Source organism: Uloborus diversus, chromosome 8 (genome assembly GCF_026930045.1).
Source record: "Uloborus diversus isolate 005 chromosome 8, Udiv.v.3.1, whole genome shotgun sequence".
NCBI lineage: Eukaryota > Metazoa > Arthropoda > Arachnida > Araneae > Uloboridae > Uloborus > Uloborus diversus.
Window position 1 is genome coordinate 86,425,276 of NC_072738.1, and position 24,929 is coordinate 86,450,204.

Below are 24,929 nucleotides of genomic sequence, written 5' to 3' on the forward strand. Positions count from 1 at the left end.
AATGCAAACATTTTAAGAGTTTTGTTTCATTTAATTTTAGGAAATATATAAGCCAAGGTTTCCAGTCCTTGGCCCAATAAAGAAGGTTCAAGATGCCACCTTCATCAGGTGAATTATGGGGGCATCATCTGATGCCTCCAACCATCACAATTGACTGCCTAATGCCTACAGGAATTATTATTCCACTAACATGTGTTCGAGATGCCACTTTAGAAACTGTCAAAAGTAAGCATTTTTTTTTGTGTGTGTTTATCTTTGTTCACATATGTAATTTATGTGTTGGAAGCATGCAAAAATTGAGCATGGAAGTCAAACAAATGAAACATTTGAATTTATTCAAAATCGAATTCTTTAATAAGAATTCGCAGAATATATGGTTGGTATTCAGTATACTGCCTATTTGCAGACCAGCTGAGTATTAGATACTTTTAATATCAACAATGAAGTGGTACACAAATTTAAATCTTTATTTAAATTAATTTAATGTAAAGTAAAACAGATATTAAATTTAAATTTTGTTGCTTTTGAATTTTTCTAATTCTATGACAGATTCTGATTATACCGACATAGTGCTGACTCTTGAAGAAAAGGACCATCAGGATCGAATTCCAAAAAGAGCATTCTGTCCCCCCCCCCCCAAAAAAAAAGGGGATTTGAGTTGTGATCAAAGATATGTTGTTTAAGTTGGTGTGAAACTTCCAATGAGGAGCAGTACGAAGTACAAAGTGGCTTCATTCATCTCGATATTAAAATAATAATGTTCTTAAGTGATTTTAAAATTTATAATATTAGCAAATTCTGATCAACAACCTACAGTACAATTGATATTTTCATGCAATTTTTTGTTGTCTAAAAGAAATTTGTTAAAGCATAGAAATTGGGAAGCTTGATTAGTGTTGTTGTTGTTACTTATACCACTCGAGTAACTGAGCCCAAGTAGCACAGCTACTCGATTTAAGGCAGAGAAGTATAACTTCCGTTTTTTAACCAAACACCCATTTAGGTGGAAGTCCAATTTAGCTCTGACAGCACAAGATAGATATCCGCACCATCTAGAGACAGTTAGATAATTTAGAACTAAACCAAAAGCTAAACAACTCCTGGAGCATATTTAAAGTCCCCAGTCACCCTTAATGAAGATGGTATCTTTGGTTGGATAGGATCTGAAGTACATTTTAGTTGTTTATTTTTTTAATCTTAAAGCATTGTAATATGGGATAAATTCTTTTATAAAATAAATCAATCTTTAATTTATCTTTAAACATATTGTTTTTTTATGAAATAATGATAATAACAGTAAAGATATTAAATGTTATTTTATTGAATTAAAATTAACCACTAATTTTCATCAGTTCAGTATGCCAGAAGTAAATTTTTGGCACTTTTTCTTCTTCAATCCCTTCCAAAACTGATTTTAAAAATTGATTCAATAATTCCAAACTTCAACAAAAGAAAACTATTGAAACAATTTCCTTCATGTTCAAGGAAATATTTTTGAATATTCATGACTTTTTTGGAACAATTAAAGCTCAGAATATTCTTATGAATTGATTTAACAATACAAAAGACCATTAAAATATTTCTCAAATAACTTGTTGTAAAGAATGATTACTAATGAAAGATTGAGAAACACTTTTGGGGCTCAAAAGTGTCCTACTTATATTTGTAATATATCTCAATCTCTTTCAGGTGACTTATGGCATGAAGCAAAGCGTTATCCTTTATTTCACAAACTAGGGGAACAATGTTCATATATTTTTGTTTCAATCACTCAAGATGCTGAAAAGGAAGAGTTTTATGATGAATCTCGTCGTCTCTGTGATTTGCGCCTCTTTCAGCCTATACTTAAAGTGGTTGAACCTAAAGGCAACAAGGAAGAAAAGATGCTAAACTCTGAAATAGGTATATCAGAAAAAAAAAAGTTTTTTCCCCCTCCCTAAAATGTTAATTTCCTTTTAAACATGTTGTTTCATACTCCTGGTATGTTCAAAGTCTGTATGTATATTCAAAGACAGGTTGAAAAAAAATGATGTAATTTAGTGATAAATATATTCTTCTGCAGCCTTTTTCAAAGGCACTGGTACAACTGTTGTATTTTTGTTTTCTTCCTTGTAATGCATAAATGGAGCAGGTTTGGCACTGTCTGTTAGCAATTTTAATTTTCGAACAATACTTGATTTTTTTTTTTTTTTCTGTTTCAGGTTTTAATGTCTAAACTTGGAGCAACCTTTCTTTTCTTACTTTTTTTTTTTTGGCTTTATACAGTGGCTCCCAAAAGTGTTCGTACACCTACGACTTTCAATGAAATAGGACCTTATCCATTGGTTAGAATTAATATTTCGGAATAGGTATTTTATTGTAAGATCTGTGATCTGTTTTTAACAAAACTACATGAAAATTTTAAATAAAACATTAAAACTTATTTTTTTGAAAATCAAAAACCAAAAAGTGCCGGAAATTTTATCTCACAAAAGTCTTCGTATACTTTGAAAAAATGTCAAAAAAGTAGTAAATAATCTAACTTTTTACAAAATTATTATTTAGTAGAATATCATACAGTATCAACAACAGCTTTTAAACGTCTGGGAATAGATTTCGTTGCTTTTTCTTTCTTTTTTTATGCAATTTCTGAGTAAGTATTCAGCTGCTCTTCGAGTCTTACTGTTTCAATTTCGCTTTTAGTTTCAATGGTGTATTTTCGTAATCTAGCCACCAGATATCTCCAAATATGTTCCATTAAGTTTAAATCTGGCGATTGAGGAGATATTACTAAGTTTAAGGCTTATTTTTGGGGCACCGCAAACTTGTACTTCTTATCGTTATATTAATAAAAAACAAAGGTTTTTCCGATTACCAAATTTTGGGTTAATAGTTGAAAATTGTTTTTTAAAATATTTAAATGAACAGCATAATGCATTATTTCTTCTAAAAATTCTGAATTTCCAAGTCCTGATGCAGTTATGCACTTTCACACAAGAACACCTTCACCGTCCTGATTAAGTGATCCAACTAAGTTCTTAAGATTAAATTCCTTATTTTTTCTTCTATTGACAGATACGCAACAATTTAACCTAAAATATTGAATTTATTTTCCTGTATAAGTAAGAAGTTGTTCCAAAACGTTTTGAGCTTATTTATCATTGATTTTACGACGGAAAGCGTAAGCTTACTGTTTTTCTCACGAACAAGAAAATTTCTGCATGAAGAGATCCCGCTAATCAGAGAACTTGACGAACAATTTTAGGTGAAAATTAAACATAAAATGTTTCATTCAATTCTGCAGAAACTTTTTCAGCACACAAATGTGTATTTTTCATAATTTTTTTAACTGTAAACCTCTGATCAGACTTTGTTAACTTTGCCAGTTGACCTTTTCTTACCTTGTTTTCGATCCGATTCTTGTCTTTAAATCATTTTTTTAAGCACTTCACTATAGAATGGTATAAATTAACTAATTTAGAGACATTTTAAACCAATTTATGTCTACTGTGAGGGGAAAAAATCAAATTTCGAATCGTGTTTGTTGTTTTCTACTTATAGCTGCCATTTAAAAATAATAAACAGAATATTAGGGAATAAATAAACAAAAAATTAAAGGCAAATGACTTTACAGTGTCATTACAATACAAAAATAACAAAAAAACCACATATGATAATTTTAATCATCAATTTATTCAAAAATATTTCAGTGTACGATGACTTTTGTGGCGTATTTTTTCTTTGTCTCTTCGTTTTTTGACAAATTTCAAAAATAAAATCTGGCAATATTTTGAAAAAAACTACTAGGTTTTTTTCAGAATGGCATAGGAATGGTGTGAAAAAAAATTGGACTTCATATTCGAACTCAGCTTTGCGTTATTTTGGTTTTACTACAAAATTTCAAGGTGTACGAACACTTTTGGGAGCCACTGTATATATTTTGTGCAAAAATTCATACTCTTTAATATGTACTGAATAAAATTTTAATAACAAAATTGTTGATTAGTCTGTAGTAATTTTTACAATAACTACTGAAGTCCAATATCTTTGTTTATGATCAACACATCCCTTTTATTTTATGTTTTAAAATTATTTGTCTTTAAAAACGCATACAAAAAAAGTCTATTTTAAACAAGTCTTGACTATTACATTTTTTGTTACATAAAGTCACTTAATTTTATAACTTTTTAAAACCCTATTGGAAAGCAGTTATTTCCAAACTCTAGCTAAATGCTAAATGTTTGTTGTCTTTTGTACTTCCATTTCACAAAATGTTCTCAAATTTAAATAAATATAAAATAAATTGATATAAAACTGTAACTTATTTTAACTCCAAATAACAAGAGTAATAAAAACTCTTCAAATTTTTTCAGGTTTAGCCATTGGAATGCCTGTTCATGAATTTGATGAAATGAAGGACGCTGAGGTGATAGAGTTTCGTCGCAGTATTTTAAGTGTTTGTAAGGAAGCTGTTGAAGCTCGTGATTCAGGAGCTGAAGACAAACTTGCATCTTATGTTTATCCACCTGAAATTGAAAATTCTAGAGAATTGCCACCAAATCTTGAAAAAAAGCTTGATAAAGGTAAAAAATATTTTTATGGAACAGAAGTCATATATCCCCCTCTGCACATCTGTTTCATTAGTGGTAATAAGCATTGCAAAGAGGTGGTAGAGAAGACTGTTCTACCTTGGAACGCTTGTACCTTGGGATACTGCTTATTTATAAGAATCTATTTTTATCAGCCATGTTTTTGTAATCTCTAATAGTAACCTTCACCACTAAATGGTGCCATTGTAAAAATCAGCATTAAATGAATAAAATTGACGATTTTGTGAGAGAAAGAAATTGTCATGACTCCAAAATAAATATTTTCTTCATTTTCATTTCCTTTTCTGTATTCGTATTTGTAAATTTAATCTACTGAATTTTATTTTGATTTTTCTTAAATGAAGTGGTGATTGTACCTTGGGACAGCCAAAAATTTTTAGCGTAGGACACATTCGAAGGTGCTACATATGCATGGTTCTCAATAATTAAGATATGTTTAGGGACATGGAACAATGTTATAATCTTATGTAGTCTTTTAAACAAATTTAATGTTAGATATAATAATTCATAATCAATTGTTCGTGATTTAATTCACTACCATGATTTTTTTTCTTTTTTTTTTTTTTTTTCTGGTGTAAAATTAGTTTAAGTATATGGCTGTTTCCTGAACCATGAAGACTTTCCCATAGTACAACAGTGTTCCCAACAATAGTCCCCAGTGTGCCCCACGGTACAATAGGATGTTGTACCTTGGAACAACTTGGAACTTTTACTATGAATAGTTGGCAACCTTTTATCTTCAAACTGTTGGAATTTTAAAAAATGTACTGCATAGAAGTATGTTGGGGTATTTTAATGTGATTTTTAGATTTTAAATTTGGTTCAAATAATTGACGTTAAAAATTAAAATATGAAAAGCGTCCCAAGGTACAACACTTTCCCCTATATGACATTTATACTTGCCAAAGTACAGATCTCATATATCATCTCCTGGCTACTTTTTGTTAAGCTCTTAGTCTGCACTTAAAGACATAATTATTAGTGGAATTAATGAATACATCTAAGTTATTGAGAACATAAAATTAAAGTTTTTTGCATATTTTAATCCTTTTTACTATAATTTTTGTACTTGGGGGGAAAAAACGCTTTGTGGAATTGTTTTTATGAATAGATATTTATTTCTCTTTAGAAGTTCACCTACTTAAAAGTAAATTCCCCCACATAAACTTTTTCTGTACAAAGATAAAAATAAAACTTGAGACTACTTTATTGAAATTAGTGCTCTTTTCAGTTTGCATTTTGTATCCTTAACAATTAAAAAAGAAAAAAAGTTTTTTGACTTCATATGAATTTCAAATGAATGGCATCCAAAACAAAAATTTAAATTCACTTTGTTGACTATGTAATGTTCTTTTCTGTGCTTTCTATGGAATTAGTATTACAGCTAGTTGGTTTGTTAAAATTAACAAAATTGTTTCTGTTATTAAAAGATCCTTGTAACCCTCTCTCCTCCAAGGTTTTTAATCATTCCACCTATCTGAGTAGTTTGTTATTTTATTTGTATTCTTTAGTAATTTCATTGTAATTCAAATCACTGATCACTTTGTGCATTTATATTTGTCTGATCAGGCCAAACATATACTACCTTTATGAGTGATCTGTAACTTAAAGAGGATTCTAAACACTTAGTCATAATCAGAAAAAGTGTTATTTCAATCAATTACCTCCATGGGATTCATGTATTCAATTGTATCACTGGACAACCCACCTCTGTTCATTGTTAAGTACCCCAATTAAGGTACCCCACAACAATATTCACATATTGTGATCAAAAAGATCAAAAACATCTTAAAACTCCTCAATAACTCCAAAACTTAACCAACATTGAAGTTTTTCCTACTCAGGTTTAGATTCATCTTATTGCATTAACTGCTTCTTCATGATTGGACTATTTATCTAGGAAACTATTACATGAGAAATATTATATTTGTTTCTGCTATTTTTTCCCTTCCCTTAAATTAAAATTACCCAATACTTTTATAATGAGGTCTGAGAAACAGTATCCAATTCTATTTTCCCTGAAAAAGAAAAAAATAAAAATATTTTTTTTTTATAGTGCTGTATGTAATATTTTTCTCTTACTTATTATTATTATTATTATTTTGATTTATAGATGTCTAATGATTATTTTTGTCACTGGTTCAGTGTTTTCAGTTTGAATTAGAAAAGATTTCCTTGAACTATCTTATTTATTGTTAGAAAAATATTTTGTGATGTAATTTTGATAGAATTAATAATATTAAATATACTCTTAATTATATTGTTTTAAAAATTACAATGCATTCATATTAGTAATTGTCATGTATTGCTATAGGATCCTCTTTTCTGGAAGTATTATACTCATTGCACATATTTATTTCCCTGTAATACATTGATAATTGCAAAGTTTTTTCAAAAATAATTTACAGTCAATTCCCGCTACAACGTGATTGGACTTACGAGAAATGTGGCGCAATATTTTCGCTAGTAAATAATTTTTGACCTAACGTGAAATCTTCACGCGCAACAAAAAATTTTCAGAAGGGAATCAAAATGTGAAAGTATTGGTTTTGTTAATGGCTGCTAAAAATATTTTTTTCATGAATAGAGCTTCATCCCTTTAGTATCACAGGCAGCAGAAGTTTCCTCACTGTACTAGTCTGAACATAGTATTGTTTGTGTATACAAATAACTGCTCCATATTTACCATATTTTTTTCATTCTAAATGCGAAAGTTGATGAAATATAATGGCACCTAAAAACACTGTTCCGTCTAAAGTTTGTGACGATAGAAAGAAAAAGTTTCAGACAATTAAAGAAAAGCTAAAGGTTCTCAATGTACTTGAACAACTAAAAAATACGTCAAAGGTAACAGGACAATTAGGTGTGTGATAATGCATATCACATTTTTTTACCCATTTATTTTTTTCCCATGTTTTTGGTCATTTTAATCGGTTTTTTTTCCTCCATTTAGTACTTTTTTTTTTCTTGTGTATTCCACGTTTTCCCCGCGTTCCCCTTTAAATTTCGCGCACTTTATGATATCAAATATGTGACTTATTCATTTTTCCCATTGTCTAGCTTTTTGACAATTTTTCAGTCGTTGATCCGATTTTTTTCATCTTCTTGTCGGCCATTAAAATGGTGTAGCGTCCCCTTCCCTTCGTTGTTTGGGCGCCAAACACACTCATTGGTTCCCGCGCATCTCCGCGTAACCCGGATCCGATCGCTCATTCACCGATTCATTTCTTCCACCCCACTTCACTCCGCTTGCTGCTCCCAGTCCGATCAGACGTGCTTTTCGCGGCTCCGTTTCTCTCCAATGATGGCGAAAAAAAAGGATATGTGCACGGCTCCGTTGACGGCCGTGGCTCTCCGCCTGGTGTTTGAAGACCTCAAAATGAGGTGAAAATTCTTTTATTTTTATTTCTTAATGTATTTAACCAAGATAGTTAAGCTTTACTGCAACTAGTGATAGTTGCATAGGAAATGCATCACCTACGTGTATGATGGCGTCCGATGGCGGCACGCAGAATGTACCGGAATCGAGCCCTTCATTAATGACCTTTTTTGATGATTTACATAGCTTGTAGTGGTGATACGGAGCCGCAATTATGCAATTACCCCCGATCCATTTTTAATTGTGTGATGATCTCAACACTGTCACCATGAGATTACCAACTCGTGCGCCATTTTTTCCAACATGGCATGGCCTGCAACTGACATCCTTGATTATGATGCATCCCTGAATTACACCCCACCATCTTCAAAGTAAACTGCACGTCCTGCGCCCATTTTAATTTGATAGCTTCACAACCATCCAAATGAACTCCCCGTTTTCCGATCTTTAACGAACTTTGCAAGCTCCAGCTCCACGTTTTTTTTTTTGAACTCTTTTAAGTATGTGTTCCGCGCATTTGCCTTTTTTATCAAGTGAATAATGTTTTTTTCTGGTGATCACTATGCAAAAGTCCTGTCATCTTGTCTGCTCTGAAGTTTAACATGAAATAAAGAACGTACGGTAATCAATGTGTTTTTCCTATCGTCTACACCCACGCAACACGGGGTAAGTCTTTTAAATTTTGTTCTTTGGCATTTAAGGCAGCCGTTGATCTGAGGTTTTGTGTGGCTGCGATGCTTCCACTTCCACAGCCTAGAATTGTTATCTTTTTGGTTTTTGAATAACTCTTCAAAGTTAAACGCGCGCATCACGACAAGGTGTGAGTGAATCTTCCATATGTACCATATGTCCAACTGTATTTAAAAATATATTAGAATAACAATTTGATCATGCAGCATAAATCGTGAGCATCTTCATTTTTTAAAGTTACAAATATTACGGGATCTACTGTACAGTATTATTATAGTACATCATTTTATTATTACTACATACTGTACACATGCTTATATTATACTTATATTATATACTATATATATTTATTATATGTCTCTCTTTCCTGTTGATCATCGATTTTATGCATCGTAACAGTATTTTCTGTTTATTAAAACAGCTTTTTTAAAAATACAAATTAAAATTCAGTTTTTTATATAAGACAGTAATGTATAGTTAAGGAATGGTTTAAAACAGTTTGAGGTAGTGTTAACAAGTGTCTAAAATAATGTATGTTTTTAAAAAGCATTACACATGCCCTTTTCCACAAAGCAAAATTTCGACTTACTCGTTTGGTCTTGGAACGCATCCCTCGGGTAAGTTGGGATTCGACTGTAGCTTTGTTTCTTTATTAAGATTTTTTTTACATTCATATTATTTTACATTATTATTTCTCTTTGGATGAGAATGTTAAAAGCTTATTAATAATTTTTAATTAATACTTGCCATTAATTGAATTAACTCTTGCCATTGAATTAATACTCTTTGCTTTGTTTGAATCTTGACTTCTGAGGATACTTAAATTTTGTTTTTTTAAGTGTCCTTCCTTCTTATATCAATGCCCTGGTGTGAACTCAGTTAATATAAATGCAAGAAAGTCTTTTATTTAAAACATTTGAATTTTTGTTCTCTCATAGGATTGGTAATAGTCTGTGTGTGGGTCCTCTCTCCTACTGGCGAGAAACAGAAGTACACGGTCAAAGTTTCTAAAGATGCTTATCCTGAAAGTGTCACGCAGGAAGCTATATTGAAAAAACTGAAGTGTATGAAAATGACAAAAGAACAACAGCAACTTTGTGCTCGTGAGCATCAACACAGCTACCTGTTAAAAGTCTGTGGAATTGATCAATATTTGTTGGAAAGATTTCCAATCTCACAGTATAAAGTAAGAATATTTCACTGAATATTTTAAGGATAATTGTTTTAATTTGTGCTTTCTTTGTATGAAGGTAAAAGCAGGGGCTTGCACAGAAATTTTGGCGCCGGTCACAAATGACTTTTACAGGCTCCCTCTGTATTGTTTACCCCTTGGTCCCTACATATATTTTAACCCTCATTTTAAAAATCTTGGGCCGCCTTCAGGCTCAGGCCCTGGCCAACAGGTGTTCCTCCTTCCCTCCCTGTGCACTTCCCTGGGTAAAAGTACATTTTTGATAATAGTTAGTTGAGATTAGTTGTATAAGGAATTTTTAAAAAATCATAAAAATATTTAAAAAGTTTTTAAAGTGCACAAATAGTAATAAAACTACAGAAAGATTATTTTTTTGAAGAAACCCCCCTTTTTCAATACAAAGAAATAACTTAAGAGATAAAAATACTTACCCTAAAAGGCACTTTTTATTGCTATTTATACATTTGAAACATCGTTTTTATATTTGCCTTTTTACCAAAAAGCAGAAGTTTTAAGTTAGATTATTTTCCCCTAAGTAGACATCAAATGTTAGTTTTTTTATAATGTTATTCACAAATATTTAAGATGTTCATTGAAAACGTTTGTTACTATGGTTTTTACAGTCATGTCATTCATTGTAAAATATTTTGTGTATGTTGTTCTTTCAGTATGTCAGGAACTGCATAGCCAAAGGGGAAATTCCTCAACTGATGCTAATGTCCAAGGAAGGTGTTTGTAACTCTTTACCTCATTGTGAATTCCACATGCCTTCTTTCCTTCGACGACCCCCACCAGCTCCAGCAAATGAAGAAACTATGTCTCTTTGGAATGTTGATGCCATGTTACGAATAAGGATCTTGTGGGCAACCTATGTCAATGTTCGAGACGTTGACAAAGTAGGTAGAATGCTTCATTGTGTCTTTTTGGCTGCATATAAATGCTTATTTCTATAATCATTTTAATCATTTAGATCTATGTGAAAACTGGGATTTTCCATGGAACAGAACCACTTTGCCAAACTAGAGATACATCCCAAGTTGTGTTTTCTAACCCAAAATGGGAAGAATGGTTGGAATATGACCTCTTTGTTCCTGACATTCCACGTAGTGCTAGACTTTGTCTGTCAGTCTGTTCAGTTTCTCGTAGAAAACGCAGGGAGGTGAGTCTTATATTTGCTGCCAGAAATTAAATTTTAATTTGTTATTGCAAAAAAAAAAAAAAATTATGTGAAAGATTTTTAAAGAATGAATCTCTAAATTTTAAATGGTTACAGTTGCTTTTTAGTCTGTGGATATTTGAACTACTTATATCATTGGTATTAAAAATTTAAGGTAAACATAATCTGCTAAAAATCTGCACTTTTGTTTCTAACTTTTTTGTGAGACTTATAATGCAATAGCACTCTTTTTTCTTTTATTTTTTCATGTTTAAGACAGTTTTTTCTTGAACTATTTTTTTTTATAGAGCCAATGTTTATTCCTTTAGAAAAAAAAAGGAAAAACTTAAAAGATATCTAGGTATAATACATTCTTACTGCTCTATTTTGCTAGTGTTTAAAACTGAATTAATCTTTTTCTTCTTCTTGATTCCATTTAAAAAAATGCATGGTATTTCTATGTATTTGAAAAAAGATGTAATGTAGTCACAAATGACTCAATGACATTTCTTAATTTTTCCAATTGTTGTTTCAGGAACACTGCGCCATTGCCTGGGGCAACATTAATTTGTTTGACTATAGAGAGAAACTTCTAACTGATCGAGTCAGTGTTCATTTGTGGGCAATGCCCAAAGGAATGGATGAATTATTGAACCCTATTGATACTACAGGTTCTAACCCAAACAAAGATTCCCCTTGCTTAGAACTCGAGTTTGACAGGTTTGGAAGCACAGTTGTTTTTCCATCCATGGAGGAAGTCGAAGATTTTGCCATTTTTGTTTCAAAACTTGATAGAGAAGAACGGAAGGTAATTTTCATGTCATATACTTTTTTAGATTTATAAGTAGTTTTTTAAAGCACTACTAGATTCTTAATTAATTCAGTTTTTCAAATAATTCATCCATGTATCCAATAAATTGATATCCTTCTTGGAAGTAAAGATTACTAAAATGAAGTGCATCAGGAAAGAAAAGAAATAAATACCTGTATTTTTCTTCTGTAAAAGTTTAGTAATAATAAAAGCTTTTCATCTCAATTATAAACTGATAATCCTTTTCTCTTTGCAAATTGTATAGCCTGCAGATATATCTGATATCGACATGCTGAAAGAAATAATAGAAAGGGATCCTTTATCTGATATATCTGAGCAAGAAAAGGAATTACTTTGGAGACTGCGAAAAGAGTGCCTCACCATTCCAGATTCATTACCGAAGCTCCTGGAAGCTGTAAAATGGAATAGCAGAGATGAAGTTTCTCAGGTTTTGCTGCTATTTTTGTTTTAAAAACCCATTTTTATTAAAAAAATAACATGTTTAAAAAGAAAACTAATATTAACAATCATATCAAGACAAAATTAAAAAAAAAGTTTTTCAACTTATTATTTTCCAATTTGAATTTTAAACATAATTAAGTAGTTTTTTTTTTTTTTTTTTATTTTATTATTATTAACTTATGTACTGTTCATTTTCATTTGTCTTTTTTAAATTTTTTTTTTAAACTAAAATCTGCAACACAAGTAATATTGTAACTTCATATAAATTATTAAGTGCAGTAAGTGTTTATTAATATTTTGTTCATATTCACTCATGGTCTTAAGAAGTTATTAACTCAATGCTTCTGAAATATAGCCAATTATTCAGCTTCATATTTGTGTGTAGTTGTGATTCAACATATTTTCTTTTGATAGGTGTACATCCTTTTCAAAGAATGGCCTCAAGTGTCTCCTGAAGTAGCTCTTGAGCTTCTTGACTGCAAATATGCCGACAAAGTTGTACGTGAACATGCTGTTTTGTGGCTGGATTCTAGTCTCACAGATGATCTTATGTCACAGTATTTGCTGCAATTAGTTCAGGTGAGGAATGTGTTATATTTTATTTCTAACACTTTGAGTACCTTACACCCCTGTTTGCGATATTGTTTCTTACATTATGTCCTGATGAAGTGCTCCAGTTGGAAAAAGGAAGCTCTGCTGATGGGCTGTAGTTGTACTAATTGAGGGAGTGGAGGTCGCGGAAGAAAGTGTTGGGAATCACTATCTCATTTTAACCGTTAAACACTAACCAAAAAGTATAAATAACTGTATTATTACTAGAGGATAAATACATCTGAAAAAGGTGTCCAAAAATGTACTAGCTTTTTAAGTTGTATACAAAATACTTTAATGAGGATAAATGTAGAGGAAAAACAGGGGCGCATACAGTCACTAACTGGCAAGTAATTCATCATTGAACAAGTAGAGCTATTTTCATAGATTAGTAGTAGTGTGTAATAACTGCATGTGTGTTTGTAGTTTATTTCCCAATTATTAACAGTGTGATATTTATTACATCTAATATCTCATTTTCTCATATTTTGTGAAATATATTAGTAATACAAATGTAATGGTGGCTAGGAGTGCTGTTTCATGTCCAAGGGGGTCTAACTATGTTAAAAACTTATTTAAATTGTCGTAAGTTTTATGCACTCTAATTAGGAAAATATTCGGTTTATAAATATAGAATCCTACTGCAAGGAAATTCAGTTATCGCGGTTCAGTCTGGAACGAATCAACCGTGATAAACGAGGGCTGATGGTATATTGCTGCAGGGACTGCATGCAGGGCTCCCAACTTTCCTCTAAAAATCTCATTTTTAATTTCAAGTCCCTAAAAGTCATTTTTTTCAAAATCTGGTCTCTTTTTCCCTTAAAGTATGCTTTTTTAAAATTTTCCTTGTAGCCTCTTATCTATTTGCATATTTTCACTAAAAAATGAATGTGTTGTTTACTCCTGTACCACAATCCTTTGTAAATTTTGGATCAAATAGGGGCATGACAGTTAGAGTTTGAAACTATTGACTGGTCTAAGAAATTCACTCGGCTTTCTTGTTCTTTGAAAAATAATTTTAACTAAAAAATAAACTTTCTGCTGATTAATCCATAAAAATTGGGCAGTTATAAATAATCTGTGAATTGGCTGATTTTCAGTTATTCATCCCTCGCTTTACACTTTGAAAGTTAAGATTCAGGTCCCTTTTCTCCCTGGAGACAAACTAAAAATATGTTGGAAGCGCTCTGTGCTCATCCAGCACGTTTATGGAATGGCAGTTGGGTTCATGTCGTTTTATGTAGAATGTTGCAAAGCTGTTGTCAAACTGATGCCAGGTCTGTAGTCAAATGCCAGTCAGTTGCCAAAGGAGCCTAGGAGAGACAGCCCACTTTATGAGTGTAACCAGCATAAGGGTGAAAGAGGGAAGCAAACAGGAGACTACCCTCTATTTTGTGAAATAAAAGTTTAAAATTGTAAACTTCTGTTGAAATTTTAACTTTTATTGTATATGATTTTACATAACAGTTGGAGGTTATAGACACTTAAAAAAAATCTGAGTTTCTTACATAAGTTCTTCATATTTAGGTACTGAAATATGAATCGTATTTGGACAACAATCTTGCGAAGCTGTTGATCCGAAGAGCACTTTCCAACCGCAAGATTGGACACTTCTTTTTCTGGCATTTGAAGTAGGAAAATATTTTTATTGATTTAATGTACAGTAATCAAAATATTTTTAAAGAATTTGTTAATAGATTTTTTCTTGCATAATCTGCTTTTAAGATGCTATTTATAAGTTAACAGTATGCATTTTCAATTGCCTGAGTGTTTTTCATTTTTATTCTCTTTGATATTGACTGCATAGGATTGTAAATGTTTAAAAAACTATCTTATTTTTGTTAAAAATTTGAAAATTTCACTTTTTTTTAGTATTGTTGCATTGCTTTGAAAACTTTCAAAAAAAAGTTCTGAGTATTTTTTTAAAATTAATGAGCTTAAAAATCTCTGAAAGCAAAGGACTTGGTTATAAAAATATTTCCTAATGAACTATTTTGCATCTTAAAACAATAGCTAAGTTAAGACACTTTTTAAAGATTCAATTACTGTACCTCAAATCTCCCCAAAAATACCAAAATATAGATATATTTTCAAATTCGGTTTGTTCAACATCAAAATCTCCAAAAAAATATAGGAGCAAAGATAATCTTAGAATTGTGTGCTTTAGATGTGTCTGAAAAATCGACGTATCATGCAATATAATCTCAAAATCTATATCAGTGCAGACATGTTTCTAAAATTGGTTTGGCTGTGAATATCAATTTTATTTATAAGTTTCCAATACTGATTTTTTTTTTCTTTTGGAGCATCCAAATAGTTGTAAACTGCACTTTAAACATTTTTAGTTTGAAATATTCGCCTGAGACCTCCTATTTTAACTCGAAAATTGTACTTTGCACCCCCAACCCCTTCCAATAATGATTTTCTTCAAACCCAGAAGCTGGTGCATCAGTGATGCAGCAAAGGGGGGGAGGGGGTGAAAACACATCGGAGAATCATTGGTTTTAACGTAAATGCAAATTCTAATACAATAGTTTATGCATATGAAAAGGCTGTTTTGATCAAAAAGTCTCCTTCAAAAGGTATTTTTGATAAAAAAACACTGCAGAAGGTTAATCTGGCTGCGCTAGAGGGTGCCCTTGTTCTGATTGCTATGTGACAAAAAACTTAACCTAATCGCCTTAAACTTTGGTCCAAATCCACCTGATGTTAATTAAAAAAAAGTGTTAAATGTTAAAAAGTTGTTTATAATGAGGCTATTTACATCATTGATTAAAAATCAAAACTTGTTAAAAATTTATTTGTTTGAACAAAAAGCAATATTTTCCAGTCCCTTTAATAATTTGCCATATTAATTATTGTTTTGAGCTCATTATATAAACTTTCTATTTACTTTATTGTATTTGATACATTAATAAGCTTGGATTGTAATTCTATGTGATGTTAAGAATACTTGGAAATAACTTTTTCAGATCAGAAATGCATGATCCTGCCGTTGCTACAAGATTTGGGCTAATGCTAGAAGCATACTGCCGTGGCGTTGGATCACATCTGAAATCTATTGTCAGACAAGTAGAAGCACTTGAAAAATTAACAAAATTGACGGGCATACTGAGGGAGAGAAAAGATGACACGCAAAAAGTGAGAAAAGATTTAAAATCAGAATTAACAATTATCATAAAGCTTCTAAATCCTAGGTTCTTTCCACTGTAAAAGGTATGAGAAAAAAATACTGATTTTTATTTAGTGCAATGTTTCAACAACTTTGATATAATCAGATAAAGTAATAGTTTGATATGATTTATTTTTTTAAGTTAAAAATATTTTGTTAAATAAAGCACATTACACTTCCTATTTTAAAGTTAAACATAATACTCTAATTGCTTATTTTCACAATATTTATGCTCATCTCCCTATAGGTTTGTTTTGAGAATTGTACTTTGATTGTCAGATTCCTTCCAATATGCAGTGCATATCAGGATGTATTAAAAAACGTTTTTTTTTTCAAACTTCAAAATTTTAAGTTGATAAAAAGTTTTCCTTTAGGCCCACACGTACCACAAATTTTTTTATTCAAATCAAAAAATGTTTAGATGTGTCGTATAAGGCTTAAAATTTATAATTTTCTACAAAATATTTGCTTTTTCAATTTGTATTTATAAAATGATGGAAATTTTTTTCAAAAAATTCAAGTTGGCTGGCATAAAGAAGGAAATTAAACATGATTGTTAAAAAAAAAAGTTTTGTTTTTGCTCTAATGCAATTAGGATTTTTAAAAGTTAAATTCATTATGAATTCAGTTCATTATGAACAAATAAATAAAATTAAAAGGAATAAAAAATACCCCTGACAGTATTTCTGTTGGTTCTTTTGTGAAATGACCTCCTGGATCCAAATATGACACCATGTTTGCTCCCCTCCCCCCTATTTTTTTTCAGTTTTCGTCAACTTTAATGCCAAAGTTTTGATTTGGAAAGGAACTGAGCATTAAATTAAACATTGACATTCCTCTCAAAAGCTTGAAAGATGAAAGTTTACAAGCATAAATATTTGTAGCATAAAGACTTTTGGAAGGGATTTCTCACTAAAATCAATCATTATGTTGGCATGTTGATGCAAAACAAATGACTACTTTTTTGATATGACGGAGCATTTGAAATCTTTAATGTTGTTCCTTTAATTTTTTTCTGAAATAACTTTGGAAAACATAATAAATTTATACTATGACCAACTCCTGCCGGAACTTCTCTTAGCCTTCGGTGGAACCCACCTTGAGAATTGCTGCCCTAATGTACATTCACAGTTAAAACGGCTACAGTAACACTAAACTACACAGCCATGGTTTGAGACTAATAATATCTGCACTATGAAACTTCAAACAATGCACTTAAAATTCCAAAAGCAAAGCACTTTTATAATCCTTTCAACTATTATTCAATTTACAGTTGAGTTCCTGTAATCTGAATTGATTGGGATCAAAAACAACTTGGATTATTGAATACTAATATTACGCTGACTGTATAATAAAATTAAATAGAGAAATTCAGTTTTATGTAAAATTATTTTTACACTCACCAAACTATTAAAATTTTTTTTTAAAAAAAGACCATAGTAAAACATTTTAAAATTGAAATATTTTCAGAAATTTTTTCAAAACTATGAAAACTTCATTAGTAGGGGAGACTGGGAATACTTGATCCCCACTTTAGCTCACAATTTTTTTCTCTGCTGCAAAGTATTTTTTTGTCTTCTTTTTTTTAAGTAATGTGATCTTTTCCTCTATCTGACAGTATTTTTTTTATTTGAAATTAAACAGATAGTTTTGGTAAAATAATTTTTTTCAAATAATTTCATAAAGGGATCATATATCACCACATCAAGGGATACATGATCCCTTCATGGGGGATACCACTCTTTCTAATTTTCTTTCTTAGATTATAATAATGTGAACACAAAATAACATTGTTTTAACTTCCACTTGGACATTTGTAAAAAAAAAAATTATGCAACTTTTATGAACTTATGAAGCTTTTGATCAGTTACTTTTTCTCCAATACAAGTTATGAACAATCTATTTTACAAATTAAACTAACATTTTTTTTTTAAAAATAGCTTAATAAAGCTGAAATTACAAAAAAAAAAAAAAAAGGATGACAAGCACAAAAAAAAATATTTGCTTCTTGTCTTGCAATAATAAAATTAAGAGAATTTTTATCAAATGAATTAATTTTAAAAAGAGGGAAGAAAAATGTAAGTATCAGTGTACTTACAAAAAAGAAAAGAAGAGAAGCATATCAAAACCTGAAAAGTCAAATGCAAACGATTTGTTTATTGTTGTTCTTAAAATTCTGCTCAACCCCAACTAGATGTGTCCAGTTTAAACACATTTTATCAATTTTTCAGGGAAAAATAGATTGATTAAGTATATTACCTTTTCAATTTAGAAAACTTATTTCAAACTCTAGAAATCCAACTTTGCATTCTATCCGCTAATGGGTCTACATAATGGGCTACTCACTATTTTGTTGTAAATTTAACGATATCAAAATCATTTTTTTTTCATTCAAACAAAGATTTGACATCTCTTTCAGCTTGTTCAAGCTCATTTGGCTGATCAGAACATAATTCATCAGTAGAGTTTATGTTTAGATGTTTGAAGTGTTATGTGGGTTACAAGTGCAAACTCATATTTTAATTGTTTAGCATATTTACTTGCACTGATTGTTTAAATCTATCTTTCATCATACTATGATAAATTTTATTATGTTAACATGGTTTTGAATGTTTAAAATTAATGTAAACTAAGTAAACAACATTTATATTGTTTTCATTGTGTTTATATTGTTATATGGATACTTGGTCCCTGGAATCATGCATCCCTCTAAACGAAGGGGTCAAGTATCCCTAATATGCGATTTTTACAAACATACTTATTCTATTATTACAGTCAGTTGCAATTTACTAAAAATATGTCTGAATTATTAAAGACTATCTATACTTTAACATTACACTTTGTTATTTTTTTTAAGTTTTATGTAACAGATTATGTAAACTTCAGAATGCTTTCCAAAAACGTTTCCCTTGACACATTCAGACAATCATTTTTTGAGCTAAAACAAAATGGTTGAAAAAAAAAAAGTTGCCAGTTTTTATGTACAAGTATAACTTTAACATAATTGTCAGGTTTCAAATCTCTACTTAATGATTTTAGTACATTTTTGGCTGTGGGATCATGTATCCCCAGTAATCAAGTATCGCTAGTCTCCCCTACTGTACACTAGTTTTTTTTCTGTCAAAGAATGTTCATAAGCTATTGCTAAATGATGATTGCAGCAATTTTTCTTTTAACACAAAGTAATAATTTTCTTATTTGATATAATATTAACCTAATTTTCTTTGTATACAATAGGAAAGGCTCAAATTTCTGTATGAACAAGTTCAACAAGCTGATTATTTGGAGGCTTTGCAAAATTTTCCATCACCATTGAACAATAACCATGTTCTGGGAAACCTCATGTTAGTATATGTATGCAACTTTATTTAGCTTAAAAAAAAACATCTTGCACAAAAATGTATGAAGTGTTCACTTCAACGAGTATGAATTTTAGCAACAAGAGTTGTTGATAAAAGCAATTCTAACTTATCATCCAGATTAAATTTAAAAACAAAATCCAAAAATATACATTTCCTGCGTGTTCATCATCACTATATGTTATGATATTGCACCTAAACTACCGTGGTATTGGAAATTCTGGAGTTTTAGAATTTTTTTCAATACATTGTATGCTTATTGAAACTTTATATTTCACAAATGCAAAACCAAAATTCAAATACAATGGAATCCGCTTAGTTGGACTACTGGTTAATAGGACCAGCCGCTTATTCGTACCAAAAATCCGTTTAATTGGTTCAAGGAGCATGAGAACAAATTGGAAAAAAATTTAAAATCACCCGCTTGAAGCGCGTTTCTAACAAGATGACGAACTTAATAGTTACTGCAATAAAAATTAATAATGCAAAGGTAGGAGTTGTCCTAAAATTTCAATTTTTCATTATTTTATTCCCTACTTGTACAGCAAAATAAAACTCAACCTAAAAACAAATCTCTTCATGGTAATATGTCTATATTTTAGGATAAAATAAACTTCATAGACCCTATTAAATTTTCTCTAAAAAAAGAAAGGAGAAAAACCCATGCTGCTGCTGCTTTTTTCTGGAGAATTAGTGGGGAGGGGGGTTGCTAATAAAAACATGTGCTCAATATAAAATTTCTTTATTTTATCTATACTTTTTAACTTTTGCAGTCATTCCTCTTCTGTAAAAAAATATATAAAAATAAAATAATAAAGAAAATAAAACTGTGCAGCAAATAATGCTGAAAACGAAATAGAGGAAAGGAATAGGATCTGATATTTTTGATTTTTTTTTCCACTTTAAAAAGAAATGAAGAATATGTGAACCAGGGGAATAGGGAGAGGGGAGGAGAGTATTTCCTCCTTCTCTCAAATAGCAGTTCTGTGTAGAGAGGAGAGCGGGGGGGGGGGGGGGGTATCATAGCTTATTGAAATAAAATAAATACAATGTGTTGAGTTAGAACCCAAATATAAATACTTGGTTCAAAAATTGCATTTAGAGCAAAACTTAAATGAGCTGTCCCCAGATCCCAGGTGGGAAGTAATATTTATTTTTATTTTGCTTATCTTATGTTGTGTTCTGAGCATAAACTTGTTCTTTCAGTACAATGAGTTTGTTTGCTATGTGTTTCTGTTCAGTGAAAACGTATTATTTCTTGCACATATGAGGCAGTGAAAAGCAAAGCAAAGGGATGTAAGTTTACATTTTCAAGTTTTGAGTAAAATGCGTTTAAAGATAACATAGGTAGGCTTTCATTGAAATGTTATTCTAAATCATGCTGTATAGCAGCAACTACCAGGGCTATTAGTACCATCTCTTGCCCCAAGACAGAGGAGAGGTTCACCTACCATGTGTACTGGTTATCTCCAAATTTTTAATTTTGCCACTTGCATTCCTTTTGCTTCTCACTGCCTATTTTCAAATTTAGTCTCTAAGTTTTTGCTTCAAAAATGTAATTATTAATTTTTTTTTTTAAATATCTCTTCCTTGTGGTTGGAAAAAGCCGAGAGAAATGGATGCAAGATCAGCACATAGTGCCATGCAGAAAAGGATGAATTTAAAGCATTTTGTTCTGTTTGTACATTATCTTTCTCATATTGACAGACCATGATTTTCACTGGTGTTGTCTCATGCTGATTTGGCGAGACACAAGAGGTTGACAAGTACCTTAATGCCTGCTCCACACTCTCCCTGAAAAGCACGAGAGGTTTTTTTTTGCAGAGAGATCTGTGACGTCATGGCGAGGGAAGCGTTGAACGAGAGAGCCTCCGTTTTCCTCCTATACGTCCCAATTTTATTAAAGTCCCCCCCCCCCCAAGTTTTTTAAAAATTTCCTTAGTTTTAGAGCAAGTATTTTTTTTTTTTTTTGGAAGTGAAAGGAGCTTTATATTAACTGCTAATAATAGTTTTGATGGGCAAGAGAAGTTCACAGTTCAAGATTATGGACACCGATCGCAAAAAGGGGGACTTGGGGGTGTATACCCCCCCCCCCCCCCCCCAATATTAGAAAAATAACGAAAAACGATCTTTTTATTCTGCTTTTTTAAAAAAGATGTTTGTAAAAAAAAATTTTGGTGCAGAATGAGAGTTATAAGACTCTTCTATGAATGACTCCTATATCCAAAAATTTTTTCGCGATGTAAAAGAAATTAAAAAAAAAAAGTGTCTTGTGCATGTGGCACGTTTGCATACGATTGAATCGCAGGTTTTCTTTCGAAAAGACATTCTTCTGGCTGATTCTAAGGTAAAATGACCCCTTGTTTCCAAATACGACCACTTTCCCCCCATCTCGCCCTCTTTTTAGAACTTCCCATACCCCTCCTCTAATTCAGAGCCATTTTTTTTTTTAATTTGGAAGGGGAAAAGAGCATTATATTAACTATAAACATTAACCGTAAGAGATGTCCAAAGCTCAAAATCTTGTGCATATGTGGCAAAAAGGAAAACATGGGGGCACTCCTCCCCCCCCCCCTCCAAAACACACTGCGCAGCAAAAAAAATTTTTTAAATGATTCTGAGGCTATTCCGCCTGATTCTTCTGCTAATTGACCCCCTGAATCCAAATATGATCTCCGTTTTCCTCCTACACGTACAGATTTTTGTAGAAAATCCCCCCTTTTTGAATTTGGGGGGAGGGGGGCAAATTTTATTTGTTGCTACATATGCACAAAATTTTGAGCTTTGCACATCTCTAGTCATTCAGGGTAATGTTAACGGTTATTGTAATGCTCTTTTCCCACTCCAAGTTTTAAAAAAATGGCTCTGATTTAAAGAATGGGGGCGGGGTATAAATGATAATAAAAATATATAATATATATTTTTAATATTGTAATATAATAAATTGTAAATATAATAAAAAATGCGAGATGGGGGAAAGGTGGTCGTATTTGGAAACAAGGAGTCATTTTACATAAGAAGCAGCCAGAAGAAATGCGATTCCATGCATCAAACCTTTTGCTTATTTTTATGATTCGTGTGCTTTGCGTTCCAAATTATAGGCTCTGTTTGAAAAATTTCAACTCCAAAGAGTTGTTCCAAACCTAATTATTAGACATGGCGAACTGCGATTTGCTTTCTGAAAACCAAAACAAAGCAAATTCCGCGCGACGGACAGATGGCGCTGCAGTAGCCTCTCGCGCTCCTTTGACTCGAGAACAATTTACCGACATTTACTGGAGGCAACGCGAGACATTCGCGAGAGATACCAAGAGGCGCCGAGTTCCCCATCCACACTCTACCCCTTGTCTTGTGCTCTCGTTGGAGAGTGTAGAGCCGGCGTAAAAAATCAAGATGTGTTTTAAATTCCATGTTCTTTGTCTTCTACTGAAAACAAATTGGTTATGATGAAGTAATTCAAAGCTTTTGTTCCAAATTCACTCCAAGATAAAATTTCGAAAGCGGAGGTTGTCTTAGTTTTAGTTGGCGTAAAAAACAATTATTCATTTGCATCTTTCAATGATTTATCTGGAATTCACAGGGATATTTTTGATGATTCTGAGATGGCAAAAAGTATCAAATTATCTGATAAAAGTTAAATACATATAATAAATTTTGGACTTGCACCCTACTTTAAATTCCTCCTTATTAAGGATATTTCTTTATCATTCTTTGTAAATCACTTTTATGAAACAACAACAAGGCAAGTAAAAAACCAATAGGGAATACATTCATTGTACTGGTATGTGGCTTATACTTCATAATGTGTCACTAAGTTGAAGAATAAACAATTGAATGCATTCTATTGTAGTTTTCAAGATTGAATTTGAAATGTTTTATCATCCACTGCGAAAATCAAGTTTTTAATTTACATTCAAGTTAAAAAAAAAAAAAACTTGATATTTGTTATCCTAAAATTTTATCAAAATTGTGTCTCAAAATTTTTGAAATCACCACTCTGACCCCTGATAATGGTTCCTTATAATTTTTAATTATTTTCAGCAATATTTGCAGGAAAAAAAAACGGTTAATAAAACTCCCATTGCATGGCAGCACTTTTCTAGAATATCTGAAAACCGTATCGGTGTGAAAAAATTGTTGAACTAGTACAAAGAGATTATATTTCTTTATTTTAATTTGTTTCTTGATGGAAAAATTTCGTAAACAGCAGTTCTTTTTTTTTTGGATGCTCACCATACATATGGGGCTCACAATAGTCATAAGGGCATTTAAATGTTTTGTGTGTAGCATGTTCGGTCAAGCTACCCAGGTCCTGTTCGCTTTTTCGAACCAGCCAGTTATTAGGAATAAAATGACCCCGCCCCACTGTAGCCCTATTAACCGGAATCGACTGTATTTGCAACTGAAAAGAGTTAGACGTATTTCAACAAACACAGCTATAGAGTTGTTTGTAATGCTTATCACTTCTTTTTCTCAGAACCAATCAAACATAACTTCCAGCAGAATCTGACATGTTTACAGTTGGAACCAGTCATTATTGTGATTTGTTCTGTCAAAGAAAGACTTTCTTATGGAAAAAAATTATAACTATTGAGACGTAACTTTTTGTATTTTATAAATATTTGATTTTTTTTGTATTGAATTAAAAATACCTTCTTGAAACCTCTTTGAAATGATATGTTTTTGTTTGCATTTTGTGAAACATAACATTTTGTATAAGCATACAGTTGAAAAAATTTCCACAATTTTGAAGACCATGGTGTCTAATATACAATAAAACCGTGCTGCAGCAATATAATGATGAACCTTTTGAGGTCCCCATGAGTTATAGTTCACAATAGCAATCCCCCAGTTTGTTCACAATAGCATGTGAATCACCCTTCAATCAAATAATATTCTTTGCAGTTTTGAACTTATGTGAAATATGTTTTTCTCTAGAATTGTTATTTCTATTCCTTGCAATCATTATTCAGTTTCAAATATTGCTCTCAATTTTCCCCATTTTCTTGCTTCTTGTATGTTATGCGAGAGTTCCCCCTCACATTCCAGCCCTAGATTAATTTTGTGCTATGCCAGTTCATGTAAATATTCGTTTAAAATTAATGTTTTATCTATTTTTATCCCCTAATAGTCCGAAATAATAAATAATATTTGGTAAAAATAATGAAAATTCTAAATTATTTCTATAGCTAAGTATTAAATAAAAAGTTCATTGCTAAATTACTAGTGAGGTTAGTTTGATTTATTTTACTTTTTTTTTAAATACATTTTAAATATTTAATGAACCAGTTTTGTTAAAAGTAATGAAGCAAATGCAAATGTGTGTGGCTCCAATAAACATGATTCAAAACATTTCTAAAATATATTCCTTTCTGCAGGTAATGTTTGATAGGTAAAAATTTTGCGAGTGGCTAAAGACTTATGATACATTTATTTATTTAACCTTCAAATGCATCATTCTGCAACTTGGAAACATACTCAATTTGATCTTCCAAAGTACTATAGGAACAAATTGAAACTTTGCAGTT

The 24,929-nt window shown here is 31.3% G+C and overlaps 1 protein-coding gene across 1 annotated transcript in view; it reads left to right on the forward strand.

Annotated features, from left to right (window-relative positions):
* LOC129228462 (phosphatidylinositol 4,5-bisphosphate 3-kinase catalytic subunit alpha isoform-like) overlaps positions 1-19,414 on the forward strand; it is a 37,677-nt gene extending 18,263 nt beyond the window's left edge. Inside the window, exons 3-14 of the mRNA XM_054863143.1 lie at positions 41-225; positions 1,690-1,902; positions 4,353-4,562; positions 9,597-9,844; positions 10,519-10,746; positions 10,821-11,009; positions 11,542-11,814; positions 12,083-12,265; positions 12,694-12,858; positions 14,398-14,501; positions 15,843-16,011; positions 19,280-19,414. Of these exons, the coding sequence (XP_054719118.1) occupies positions 93-225; positions 1,690-1,902; positions 4,353-4,562; positions 9,597-9,844; positions 10,519-10,746; positions 10,821-11,009; positions 11,542-11,814; positions 12,083-12,265; positions 12,694-12,858; positions 14,398-14,501; positions 15,843-16,011; positions 19,280-19,414 (2,250 nt within the window). The 5' untranslated portion in view covers positions 41-92. The remainder of the gene's footprint in view (positions 1-40; positions 226-1,689; positions 1,903-4,352; positions 4,563-9,596; positions 9,845-10,518; positions 10,747-10,820; positions 11,010-11,541; positions 11,815-12,082; positions 12,266-12,693; positions 12,859-14,397; positions 14,502-15,842; positions 16,012-19,279) is intronic.
* Positions 19,415-24,929: the final 5,515 nt, after the last annotated feature.